Source organism: Thunnus maccoyii, chromosome 6 (genome assembly GCF_910596095.1).
Source record: "Thunnus maccoyii chromosome 6, fThuMac1.1, whole genome shotgun sequence".
In the NCBI taxonomy this organism is placed as follows: domain Eukaryota; kingdom Metazoa; phylum Chordata; class Actinopteri; order Scombriformes; family Scombridae; genus Thunnus; species Thunnus maccoyii.
The window spans coordinates 24,298,658-24,312,665 of record NC_056538.1 but is presented as its reverse complement, the minus strand read 5'-3'; the positions used below and the strand labels follow the sequence as shown (position 1 = coordinate 24,312,665).

Below are 14,008 nucleotides of genomic sequence, written 5' to 3'. Positions count from 1 at the left end.
CGGGACCCAGTTATGTGGGAGGAGATATTGGTTATCACTGACTTGTGTCTCTGTATCCAAATCTGTACAGTCCAGGCCACGGGAAGAGCATTGGGAACCATAGTCCTACAGGAACAAGCATGGTGGCTCAACCTCACCAACCTGTTGGACAGAGAGACAATATCCTGGACATGCCCATTGTCCTGGAGGGTATCTTTGGCTCTGTGCTAGCTTCTATGCAGCGGCGGTGCAGGGGAGAGAGACTGAGATAGTGATGTAACTGACCTGCACGCTGGTATTTAACATTTGTATGAAACAAATATTCCTAATAAACCCGCTATATGTGCTTTTCCAAATAACGTATTTTGTATTTGGGCACACCCCTAGTTTATATAAGTCATATTGGGTATCTGCAAATTTGCATTACACCACTAAACAATCTTTACAGTATGGCACAATAATAATAGCCTGAGTCAAACTAAAAGAAAAAATAATAAAAAACACGGGTTTGCTGTGTTTTATTCACTGTTTTGTTGAATGGTATCTGAGAACTGATTAAAGGAGCCCAACTACTGCTATAACTCAAACCTTTTTTCCATCGTTCAGTGTGTCCAATTGAAGGTAGCCACCAGTATAAGAAGCACTGGTAATGAGTGGTGATGACGACATTGAGGTGAAAAGCTAAAGGTGTTGTTATTCTCCTCTCGCACATAAGATTTCTCTCAGATGGCTGACTCATTAACATCTGTCTTTGGAACGGTGTGCCACGATGCCCCATTAGTGCTGGGAAGGTTTGGTAAACTGATGTATCTTATGTGTTGATATATGGTATAAACAAAAATTATGGACTTATTGTCTCATAAAGAATAGTTACAGTGTAGAACATTGTTGTATGAGCTTGGTGAAACTGAGAATGAGGTTCATTTTTTGTTTTACTGTCCTGTCTATGAGGAGGCAAGGGATGTACTTTTTAGTAAAATGTCCTCCATTTATGTTGATTTCTTTGGGCTGGATGATTATGAAAAACTTGAGTTGTGCTTCAGGAAGAGAATCTTTTTTGTAGCCGATTTTATTTGCCAAGCTTGTAAGAGAAGGCAGAATATTTTCGAGCTGTATAATAATCTGTAGTTTTGTAATGAAATGAAGTGTCTGACCACAGCAACTGTGGACACTCTTTTGGTTGTATACCAACAAGGGTTAGGCACTGTGTGCATGACACCGAAATAAAAGAAAACTAATCAATCAATAGTGAAATATATGGCTGACAATAACTCACTGGTTGATGGTCAAGCCTTAATGCGGAAGATCAATGACCAGGTCATTTTAGTTCAGGTTTTGGTGACATTGTTCCTTTGTATCAACTTTCTGCTGATCACAACCTTTTTTATGAAGCATTTCTTCTACACAACAATGCGCTACATCTTATTTGCTAATACATTACTGTCTGATTGTCTGATTTTAATTTTAACAAATACCATGCTGATCATGAGCTATTTTCGTTTTACCATACAGACATGGTTATGTCTCATCGTGTTTATTGTGTCATCTCTGTACAATTTTGTCACACCAGTTACTCTGACAACAATGACCCTGGAGCGCTTTGTGGCCATTTGCATGCCCCTGCGGCATGCAGAGCTGTGTTCCACACGCAGAGCCCTGCACTGCATCCTCATCATTCACGGCCTCAGCTCTATACCCTGCATTGTTTTTCTCTCCGTCTTCTTTGCATCTGCTACTCACAGCTTATACACCCAGAACAGAATATGCTCTGTGGAGATGTTCACAATTCACAGGTGGCAAGGTCATCTTAGGTCAGCTATAAGTCAGTTTTACTTCCTGATCATGTTTATAACCATTGTGATCTCCTATATTAAAATAATGAAAGTGGCCAAAGCTGCATCAGGAGAGAATAAAAAGTCAACATGGAAAGGACTCAGGACAGTGGCTCTTCATGCTTTCCAGCTGCTCCTCTGTCTCATCCAGCTGTGGTGCCCTGTCATAGAAGCTGCTGTACTTCAGATTGATTTAATGTTGTACATTGATGTCAGATACTTTAACTACATTACTTTTTATCTTGCTCCAAGATGTCTGAGTCCTCTCATTTATGGCCTCAGAGATGATAAGTTTTTTCTTGCACTGAAATATTATGCTCTCTGTGGCTTGTACAAGAACAAATCTTTAGCTTTTTTCACTTGATAAATTAAAATCACCATTCTGTAACAGAAAATACTGTTTATGTAGTATGCAGTTTATTGCATTGGATAATGAATTCATCTTATTCATTCAATTTCTCAGTATGTGTTCACATAAAAGTTACTTAAAAGACAGTTACATAAAAGATCATCCAAATGCTAAAAAACAATTAAAAATACATTTAAAATCTGATGATGACATACCATCAGAGCTAAATTATGTGAACAAATCAATCTAAGTAAGGCAGGTGTATAAAGATACATACTAAACGTAAGACTGTTCCAAACCTGAGGTGCCAGCACAGCAAAAGCTCGACCCTGGAAGGGGTGCCTGGCCATGTTAAGTCTTTTAAGTGATGATTAGGATTTTAAAAATGTATCCTAGAATAAATGAGTTACCATTGGAAAGTAATAACTCTCTCTGTCCATCAGACACTGGGCCCCGTGTTCAGTCTTCACAACCAGCTGCTGACACATTGTTCAGCCTTATGTACATTTTCTGTTCTGTTTTACTGACAAATCTAATTATACACCCCACACACTTCCTGTTTTATTGTAATGCTGCTTAAGGGATAATTATATGATTTTTCAAGTCTGTCCTAAAACAATAGTGAGGTGCCAACATATACATTGAAACTGGGTTTTCTTGCTGTTATTGTTCCTCCTTTTCATACAGCCCTCCTTCTCTGCAAAAATGTGTGAAAAAGTTTTTTTGAAGCTAATATGAGGCTTCAGCTGTCCAAATCAGTCAAATCAAGTCAATAGAATAATAACTGATAACTGATGTGAAAAATTTAAGCCACAGCTTTTTGTTGTTGTACTCTTGTGTAACTTTTTACTTGCCTGGATTTTTCAGAAGCCTTTGCTGTATACCACATTCTCTTTCTTCTTTGCCTGTACCAATAAAAGTGAAGCTGCTTGTTGAATCCATTTTTCATTATATGACTCTCTTGGAGTGTTTGGTATAATACAGTGGCCAAACTTTCCTAAACATGGACAACAGTGAGGGAATTTGTTTTTAGCACAATATATTGGAGGAAAAAAAACAATAAAATGGGAAACAAACATTAATAACAGAAATGAAATGGTCCTACATGTGTTGTGTTTTAAACTAATCCAAATGCATCCACTGTGGTATAATATCATGGTATATTTACATTAGTGACTCTCTGCTAAGGTTATTTTTTGGGCTTTCCTCATCAGTAGATTATAAAGATTACAGTAAAGATACAGAAATGAAACATGGGGGTAGAGAGAGAGTTATGCAGCAAAGTCTGGGGACGTTGCATTTACATCTTATCCGACTGGTGATTTTTACCTTTAAAGGCCCTAAAACCTTTTTTTTTCTCATTCAGCTTCTTTCTATAGTCAATGAGCACTTTTATAATACACAAGCACTCAATTTTCTGCTAAAGTTTGAACAGTTTTGTTTATTTCCAAGATTTCTGTATTTTGTGCTTTTCTCACTGGTTTGACGTGGGCGAGGTTTTAATAGAAAAACGTGATGTCATGTATTTTGGTGCACCAATCAGCAATGTTACGCAACATTTCAATCTTTTAATGACAGTTGAGGGGTTATCTTATGTTGCCAGGCAACTGTCAATCAATCTGATCAAACCATGCCCACACAGTCCTGATGAAACAGATTTCTTCAGCGTTTCCCTTTTAATAAATAATAATTAAGTATATTTTCTTCTTTCTTAACTTTAACTTAAATATTTTCTCATTTAGTCATACAGACTTAATGTAATGAAGAAATACTTTGCATTTGAAACCAAGTTTTCAGGGGCTTTAACACATAAATATCCGGTAAAGGTAAAGGTAAAGGTAAAGGTAAAGGTTGTGCATTGTCCTCTTCTGTCTTCTTCTTTGATAGTGGAGCAGTTATGCTAAATAAGTCACAGGAAAGAATCATGTGTAACATGATGTTTTGAACTCTGTGTTGTTTTGGTGCTGGTTGCAATTAAGTACAAAAAATTGTAATACAAACATGTTGATCATAGTTTTGATAATACTGAATTCTTACAAAAACTGTCATACAAATAAAAAGTTTTCCAACTATTGTGTCATCCATTTTCACTCAGAGCCCAAATCAGCAGAGGATAGTTTAAATAATTAATGAGCCTATTACACCTCACCATTAATGAGTTTCACAGGAGTTTAGTCACCATACAAGAATAGTGATGATTAGCTAATTAGCATCACAGTTCTGCTTGGAGTCTAAATCCACATGGAGGTAATCAAACCATGACTTCAGAGTGCCACCATCAATGCAACAAAGACAGCAATCCAAAACCTTTAACTATCCAAAATCCCAGGAAGTTTCATCATTGGCATGGTGTCCAAGAGTTCAACTCTGACTTTTCGCTCTTACAGTAGCTATGCACACACACAAGTTTTCTATGTAGTGAGGGACCTGCATTTCAGACTAGTCATATTTAGATAAGTGGTTTAGATAATACAGCCAAACTGTGGTTGTTTAAAACCTTGTCCTGTTGAACACTTTGAACTTAGTTTCCCTTGAATCAATGATTTGTGTGCACAAATTAAGAAACAATCTGCTACATTGTAAAAAAGTAATAGCAACGAAAACACATTGTGTTTACTATCCTAAACTTAAAAAACAGCTTTGTCCCAAGCAGTTCATTTAAATTGTATGTTTTTTTGGTAATAGATGGTGCACATGCAACTATTAACCATCAAAGTACAAAAAAGTCAAACACCATGGGCATCAGCCTGGGCATTCCAGGCTGTAGCCCTGAAGATTTTTTCTTTAACACTGAATAATTCTCCACAGCAGTTTATCACTAAAGACGACAGTGTTGTAATTTTGTATTTTCAGTGACAGGAATGGACGCGAGACTGGTCGACCAATCAGAGAGGGTTTATAGGAAATATGTGGAAATATTCATGTCTCATTGGCTGACAGGTCTTTGTGAATTCTTCAATTAAAGCAAAAAATGGATGAAAATAGCTTAATTGTGCCTCCCCTTGGCTAGCGACACCAAACTAGTCTAGTGTTAGATAGCTAAAGAGTTTTATATTATATAGGCCTAGGTCTGGTAGTCTTAAAAACAGTTTTCCTACCTGTACCATTGAGGTGGAAATTGTGGTTCATATCAAGTAGGTCCATTAGCAATGATTTTGCAACCAAATTATGAAAGTTTACTCTTAGTATTTGGTACTCTTACTTAGTTACTTTGAGTAGTTAGCCGTTTTCAACTCTCATTCATGAAATTGCCATTGTATTATGGGTTTCGAGGATTTTCCATCATGTAGGCCTAATAATAATGATAGTAGGTATGTGATATGACTCTCATTTAGGTTTGAGACATTCGAGCGGCTGGAATGTGCAGATTATATTGTAAATCAAATCCAAAGCCCTTCTGTCTCCAATTTTCACATTATCTAAGAAATGTGTAACCCTCACATGCCCTTGCAAGAAAACAAGACTAAGTTCAAACCAACCAATTTGTTACAGGGATAGTCAGTGTTAGGGTCTTTAACGTCAATTCCTAGATATTAAATGTTCATCTGCAATTTTCTGCAGTGGTCCAGGAAATATTTGTTGTTAAAATGTACTGAAGTAGCATATCACATAATATGGTTAAGCTACATTTGAGTAATATAAAACATTATAAATGCATTGATTGTTATTTAGGGTACTTTAACTGTGTGCTCTCCCTCATGCCTCTGGTGCAAGGATAGCTGTTTTCTCTCCTACTCTGCAAGCTAATCATTTAATCAACTAATTGTTGCAGCTCTCCATCCAGTGAGAGTAACTTGTAACATTGATGGCATTATTTTACTGTTTACATCATAAAATATATGTACACTATGAGTACTTCAGTGGCTTAAAGTAAATGAGGAGCAGCAAGATCTTTGAAAAGGGTGTCGACATAAAGTAGTAAAGTATTTCAGTGCTAAGTAATATTTTGTTGTAGGTACTTAATACTAAAAACATAATACCTCTTAACAGGCATTAAAAATCTATATGTGCTCAAAGCCACATCATAGTGTGCAGAAAAGTATTAAACATTATACCAGTTAATGCATCTGAGGGTTAAAATAAAGTGTGACTTAGTATCTGATTACCTAAGATATTGTATACTGCCAGTGTGTTTATATTAGGGATGTGCAGAGGGCCCAGTATTTGTATTTGTATCTGTATTTGTACAGACAGCAAAATTATTTGTAGGCCTATTTGTATTCAAATAAAAGTGGAAAGAGGTTTAAAAATTCTGTTTTTGTTTTTATTATGCTTTTAGTTCTCTTTCATAATATTCGTTTCAATGTCACACTATGGGATGCATGCGTTACTGCAGCCCTCAGAAGCATTAATTTCATTACACCAATCCTGATTGGCTGGTGAACGTGTTCTTCCGCACCAGGTAGTGCCACCTACCCTAAATTGCTGATGCGGACACAATTTCATTCAAACACCTCTTCTCACCTGGCGCACATCTCGGGTCGAAGCTAGCCATCCACAGATGGATCTTATGTAGCTTCCGTCGCCGGACACTAGCTAACTTTGGATTTGCTTCTTCCTCCGATCACACTAGATCAGATATGGTGTTTTCCTCGCCCTCCATGGCTTGGTCATCATTTCTCAGCTCCTCACCACAGTAGCTTGAGCTCTGTCGGGTGTTAGCATTCTAGCTAATCCCTCGGCTTCTTCACAGTTAGCACACCAGCTAGCTTCCTTGACTCTCTGCCTGCACACCAGCTCGCGAGGAATGGAGGCAAAAATTCCTCACACCAGAGGTGATGGAGACTCCATTTCCCGCCTGTAGAAGTAAGATTTCAAGCAAAGGCACACACCAGATCTACTCGAGCTGCCCTTGGCTGGAACATGCCTGGCTAGCTATCAATGTTCCCGGCTTGTGTCAACACTGCGCTGTGTTCACCGTCAAAGGTCTCCACAGATGGCTAGCCTGCCAAGCTAGCTTGTCTTAACACGACCCCTACCTCCCCACCAGCGACCACCTGGTTGAAAGCGGAGGCGAGAGGGAAGTCACTGCGGGGGTGACACTGGCAGCTAACATCAGCTGGAGCTCACGGCTGGACCTGGCTCCGGTTCCCCTACCAGAGGAGGACGTTCTGGAATTGGACTATGGAGAAGGTGAAGATGACGCCTCGGATATCTTCATATCAGAGGATGAAGAGGAGGACGGCATTTTCATCACTCCACCGCCTCTCTGGATGGAGATGAGAGCAGCACACCAGCTTCTCCTCTCCCCAGCTCGGACATGCTTGATATGTGTAGATGCGCTGCAGACCGACTGGCCATCCCCTGGCCTGCTGTCGTAATGGAGACCACCAGATCCCGCTACGAGGAGAAGAAGTTGTCCTTGGCTAAGAGTGCGACAAAGCAACTTCTCCACGTCGTCCTGGAGCTGCGAGATGAGTTCACACGTTCATGGAAAGACTGCCCTTACAGCAGCAGGAGCCCGATACCTGGTGCCTTGTCCCTCGACTGCGAAGCGATGGAGAGCCAGGGTATGCCTCCAATGGAACCACTTGTTGCGGCCCACCTTCACCCGCAGCTGTCAACAATGTCCTCGAGGAGCCATACACAGCCGTCTAAGTCTGACCAGTTTCAGTCAGCCTTGACTGAGAAGGCTCACAAAGTGGCAGCGCTTTCGGCCAGAACGCTTAATGTCCTCTCCATGTTCAAGGCATACCATGCTGAGATATGCAAGGATTTTGTGCGGACACGGGACCCAGTTATGTGGGAGGAGATATAGGTTATCACTGACTTGTGTCTCCGTATCCAAATCTGTACAGTCCAGGCCACGGGAAGAGCATTGGGAACCATAGTCCTACAGGAACAAGCATGGTGGCTCAACCTCACCAACCTGTTGGACAGAGAGACAATATCCTGGACATGCCCATTGTCCTGGAGGGTATCTTTGGCTCTGTGCTAGCTTCTATGCAGCGGCGGTGCAGGGGAGAGAGACTGAGATAGTGATGTAACTGACCTGCACGCTGGTATTTAACATTTGTATGAAACAAATATTCCTAAAAAACCCGCTATATGTGCTTTTCCAAATAACGTATTTTGTATTTGGGCACACCCCTAGTTTATATAAGTCATATTGGGTATCTGCAAATTTGCATTACACCACTAAATAATCTTTACAGTATGGCACAATAATAATAGCCTGAGTCAAACTAAAAGAAAAAATAATAAAAAACACGGGTTTGCTGTGTTTTATTCACTGTTTTGTTGAATGGAATCTGAGAACTGATTAAAGGAGCCCAACTACTGCTATAACTCAAAACTTTTTTCCATCGTTCAGTGTGTCTAATTGAAGGTAGCCACCAGTATGAGAAGCACTGGTAATGAGTGGTGATGACGACATTGAGGTGAAAAGCTAAAGGTGTTGTTATTCTCCTCTCGCACATAAGATTTCTCTCAGATGGCTGACTCATTAACATCCGTCTTTGGAACGGTGTGCCACGATGCCCCATTAGTGCTGGGAAGGTTTGGTAAACTGACGTATCTTATGTGTTGATATATGGTATAAACAAAAATTATGGACTTATTGTCTCATAAAGAATAGTTACAGTGTAGAACATTGTTGTATGAGCTTGGTGAAACTGAGAATGAGGTTTATTTTTTGTTTTACTGTCTTGTCTACGAGGAGGTAAGGGATGTACTTTTTAGTAAAATGTCCTCCATTTATGTTGATTTCTTTGGGCTGGATGATTATGAAAAACTTGAGTTGTGCTTCAGGAAGAGAATCTTTTTTGTAGCAGATTTTATTTGCCAAGCTTGTAAGAGAAGGCAGAATATTTCCGAGCTGTATAATAATCTGTAGTTTTGTGATGAAAAGAAGTGTCTGACCACAGCAACTGTGGACACTCTTTTGGTGTCTTGTATACCAACAAGGGTTAGGCACTGTGTGCATGACACCGAAATAAAAGAAAACTAATCAATCAATATTGAAATATATGGCTGACAATAACTCACTGGTTGATGGTCAAGCCTTAATGCGGAAGATCAATGACCGGGTCATTTTAGTTCAGGTTTTGGTGACATTGTTCCTTTGTATCAACTTTCTGCTGATCACAACCTTTTTTATGAAGCATTTCTTCTACACAACCATGCGCTACATCTTATTTGCTAATACATTATTGTCTGATTGTCTGATTTTAATTTTGACAAATACCTTGCTGATCATGAGCTATTTTCGTTTTACCACACAGACATGGTTATGTCTCATCATGTTTATTGTGTCATCTCTGTACAATTTTGTCACACCAGTTACTCTGACAACAATGACCCTGGAGCGCTTTGTGGCCATTTGCATGCCCCTGCGGCATGCAGAGCTGTGTTCCACACGCAGCGCTCTGCAGTGCATCCTCATCATTCACGGCCTCAGCTCTATACCCTGTATTGTTTTTCTCTCCATCTTCTTTGCATCTGCTACCCACAGTTTCTACACCCAGAACAGAATATGCTCTGTGGAGTTGTTCACAATTCACAGGTGGCAGGGTCATCTTAGGTCAGCTATAAGTCAATTCTACTTCCTGATCATGTTTATAACCATTGTGATCTCCTATATTAAAATAATCAAAGTGGCCAAAGCTGCATCAGGAGAGAATAAAAAGTCAACATGGAAAGGACTCAGGACAGTGGCTCTTCATGCTTTCCAGCTGCTCCTCTGTCTCATCCAGTTATGGTGCCCTTTCATAGAAGCTGCTGTACTTCAGATTGATTTAATGTTGTACACTGATGTCAGATACTTTAACTACATAACTTTTTATCTTGCTTCAAGATGTCTGAGTCCTCTCATTTATGGCCTCAGAGATGACAAGTTTTTTCTTGCACTGAAATATTATGCTCTCTGTGGCTTGTACAAGAACAAATCTTTAGCTTTTTTCACTTGACAAATTAAAATCACCATTCTGTAACAGAAAATACTGTTTATGTAGTATGCAGTTTATTGCATTGGATAATGAATTCATCTTATTCATTCAATTTCTCAGTATGTGTTCACATAAAAGTTACATAAAAGACAGCTACATAAAATATCATCCAAATGCTAAAAAACAATTAAAAATACATTTAAAATCTGATGATGACATGGCGTTAGAGCTAAATTATGTGAAAAAATCAATCTAAGTAAGGCAGGTGTATAAAGATACATACTAAACAGAAGACTGTTCCAAACCCGAGGTGCCGGCACAGCAAAAGCTCGACCCTGGAAGGGTGCCTGGCCATGTTAAGTCTTTTAAGTGATGATTAGGATTTTAAAAATGTATCCTAGAATAAATGAGTTACCATTGGAAAGTAATAACTCTCTCTGTCCATCAGACACTGGGCCCCGTGTTCAGTCTTCACAACCAGCTGCTGACACATTGTTCAGCCTTATGTACATTTTCTGTTCTGTTTTACTGACAAATCTAATAATACACCCCACACACTTCCTGTTTTATTGTAATGCTGCTTAAGGGATAATTATATGATTTTTCAAGTCTGTCCTAAAACAATAGTGAGGTGCCAACATGTACATTGAAACTGGGTTTTCTTGCTGTTATTGTTCTTCCTTTTCATACAGCCCTCCTTCTCTGCAAAAATGTATGAAACAGTTTTTTTTTTGAAGCTAATATGAGGCTTCAGCTGTCCAAATCAGTCAAATCAAGTCAATAGAATAATAACTGATAACTGATGTGAAAAATTTAAGCCACAGCTTTTTGTTGTTGTACTCTTGTGTAACTTTTTACTTGCCTGGATTTTTCAGAAGCCTTTGCTGTATACCACATTCTCTTTCTTCTTTGCCTGTACCAATAAAAGTGAAGCTGCTTGTTGAATCCATTTTTCATTCATTCATTCATTCATTTTTCATTTTCGACTCTCTTTGAGTGTTTGGTATAATACAGTGGCCAAACTTTCCTAAACTTGGACAACAGAAATGAAATGGTCCTACATGTGCTGTGTTTTAAACTAATCCAAATGCATCCACTGTGGTATAATATCATGGTATATTTACATTAGCGACTCTCTGCTCTGAACAGTTTGACCAGAGAATTATTTAAAAAATAAAATTAAGGTTATTTTTTGGGCTTTCCTCATTAGTAGATTATATAGATTACAGTAAAGATACAGAAATGAAACATGGGAGTAGAGAGAGTTATGTGACAAAGTCTGGGGACGTTGCATTTACATCTTATCCGACTGATTTTTACCCTTAAAGGCCCTAAAACCTTTTTTTTTTCTCATTCAGCTTCTTTCTATAGTCAATGAGCACTTTTATAATACACAAGCACTCACTTTTCTGCTAAAGTTTGAACAGTTTTTTTTTATTTCCAAGATTTCTGTATTTGTGGGTTTGTTTGTGCTTTTCTCACTGGTTTGACGTGGGCGAGGCTTTAATAGAAAAACGTGATGTCATGTATTTTGGTGCACCAATCAGTAATGTTAAGCAACATTTCAATCAGAATTTGATGACAGTTGAGGGGTTTTCTAATGTTGCTAGGAAACTGTCAATCAAATCTGATCAAACCATGCCCACACAGTCCTGATGAAGCAGATTTCTTCAGTGTTTCTCTTTTCAGAAATAATAACTAAGGGTGGTTTTTCTTTCTAAACTTTAACTTAAACACTTTCTCATTTAATCATACAGATTTAATGTAATGAAGAAATACTTTGCATTTGAAACCAAGTTTTAGGGGCTTTAACACATAAATATCCGGTAGCAAAGGTTGTGCACTGTCTTCTTCTGTCTTCTTTGATAGTGGAGCAGTCATGCAAAATAAGTCACAGGAAAGAATCATGTGTGACATGATGTTTTGAACTCTGTGTTGGTTTGGCGCTGGTTGCAATTAAGTACTAAAAGTTGTAATACAAACATGTTGATCATAGTTTTGATAATAACAAACTCTATTAGAAACTGTCATACAAATCAAAAGTTTTCCAACTGTTGTGTCATCCATTTCCACTCAAGAGTCCAAATCAGCAGAGGATAGTTTAAATAATTAATGAGCCTATTACACCTCACTGTTAATGAGTTTCACAGGAGTTTAGTCACCATACGAGTCATGATCAGCTAATTAGCGTCACAGTTCTGTTTGGAGTCTAAATCCACACAGGGAAATCAAACCATGACTTCAGAGTGCCACCATCAGTGCAACAAACACAACAATCCAAAACTTTTAACTATCCAAAATCCCAGGAAGTTTTATTACAGGCATGGCATTCAAGAGTTCAACTCTGACTTACTGCTCTTACAGTAGCTATGCACACACACAGGTTTTCTATGTAATGAGGGACCTGCATTTCAGACCAATCATATCCAGATAAGTGGTTTAGATAATACAGCCAAACTGTGATTGTTTTTAACCATTCCTTGTCCTGTTGAACACTTTGAACTTAAATTTGTTACCCTGAGTCAATGATTTGTGTGCACAAATTAAGAAACAATGTGCTCCCTTGTAAAAAAGTAATGGTAAAGAAAACACATTGTGTTTACTATCCTAAACACAAACTTCACCATGCAGACATTGTGGGAGCAGACAACCTGTTTCCAAACTACCTACATCTAACAATAGGCTCTTTTATACAGAGATCCCGCATTATAGCCATAAAGAAGATCTGTCATTAAGCTACCTTTGCTTTTTTACACTGAACCAAACAAAGGCAGCATAATGCTGCCCTTGTGTGTGCTTTTACATAGCATGCTGGTGTCCTGGATTCAGAGGTGTGACTTGTAACACAACAGTGTCAGCTCCCTGTCAGCCCTGTCAGGGACAAAGGCACATGCCCCGCTCAGTTGAACTGCTCCAGAGGGGAGAACAAACATACACAGGACAAAAAAACAGGGTCAGATGCAGTAAAACTAGTCAATATGAGCATTTAATTAATTAATTCCTTATCATTTTAATTGATATGTTCGTCAATTGATACATACAGACGGGTGGCAAATTAAAGGAAAAATGGGTACCAGTCTGAATGCTTGTCCCAGTGAGGGGATCTGGTGGCTCTGTTATGCTGTGGGGGGCATTTTGCTGGCATGGTTTGGGTTCACTTGTCACCTTAGAGGGAAGGGTCACTGCAAATCAACACAAAGTTGTTCAGAGTGATCACTTTTATCCTATGATGAAACATTTCTATCCTGATGAGAGTGGTCTCTTCCAGGATGACAATGCCCCAATTCACATGGCATGAGGGGTCAATGAATGGTTTGATGAGTATGAAAATCATGTGAATCATATGCTATGGCTTTTGCAATCACCAGATCTCAACCTAATTGAACACCTATGATTTTGGACTGATGTGTTAGACAGCGCTCTCCACCACCATCATCAAAACATCAAATGAGGGAATATCTTTTTGAAGAATGGTGTTCCTCAGCCTTGGCATTGATTCTACAAGTCTCTGGAACTCTTCTGGAGGGATGGACACCAATGAACTGAAGGAGAAGCTTTTCATAAAGCATAAAGCAGCAGATAAAACATCAGATACTGTAAGAATCACCTACATTCATTTATAGATCAGTGCAGACTGATATAGACTGATACGACTTTCCTGCTTTAACAACATTTAATGCTATTTTGTGTGGTGATTTTGGTTGAAGAGTGTTTAATTGAAATAAATTATTTATATTCTAATCATTAATCCGTTGTTGTAGCAACATTCCAATCTTTTAATGACAGTTGAGGGGTTATCTTATGTTGCCAGGCAACTGTCAATCAATCTGATCAAACCATGCCCACACAGTCCTGATGAAACAGATTTCTTCAGCGTTTCTCTTTTAATAAATAATTACTAAGGAATTATTTCTTACTGAACTTTAACTTAAACATTTTCTCATTTAATCATTCAGATTTAA

General features: G+C 38.6%; 2 protein-coding genes across 2 annotated transcripts; both read left to right on the top strand.

Moving 5' to 3' along the window:
• Window positions 1–944: 944 nt before the first annotated feature.
• LOC121899547 (odorant receptor 131-2-like) lies at window positions 945–2,280 on the top strand. Its single transcript, XM_042415443.1, has one exon. It carries the CDS (start codon window positions 1,237–1,239, stop codon window positions 2,173–2,175), a length of 939 nt encoding a protein of 312 aa, XP_042271377.1. The 5' UTR covers window positions 945–1,236; the 3' UTR covers window positions 2,176–2,280.
• Window positions 2,281–8,313: 6,033 nt separating this feature from the next.
• LOC121899546 (odorant receptor 131-2-like) lies at window positions 8,314–10,995 on the top strand. Its single transcript, XM_042415442.1, has one exon. It carries the CDS (start codon window positions 9,129–9,131, stop codon window positions 10,065–10,067), a length of 939 nt encoding a protein of 312 aa, XP_042271376.1. The 5' UTR covers window positions 8,314–9,128; the 3' UTR covers window positions 10,068–10,995.
• The last annotated feature ends 3,013 nt before the right edge of the window (window positions 10,996–14,008 follow it).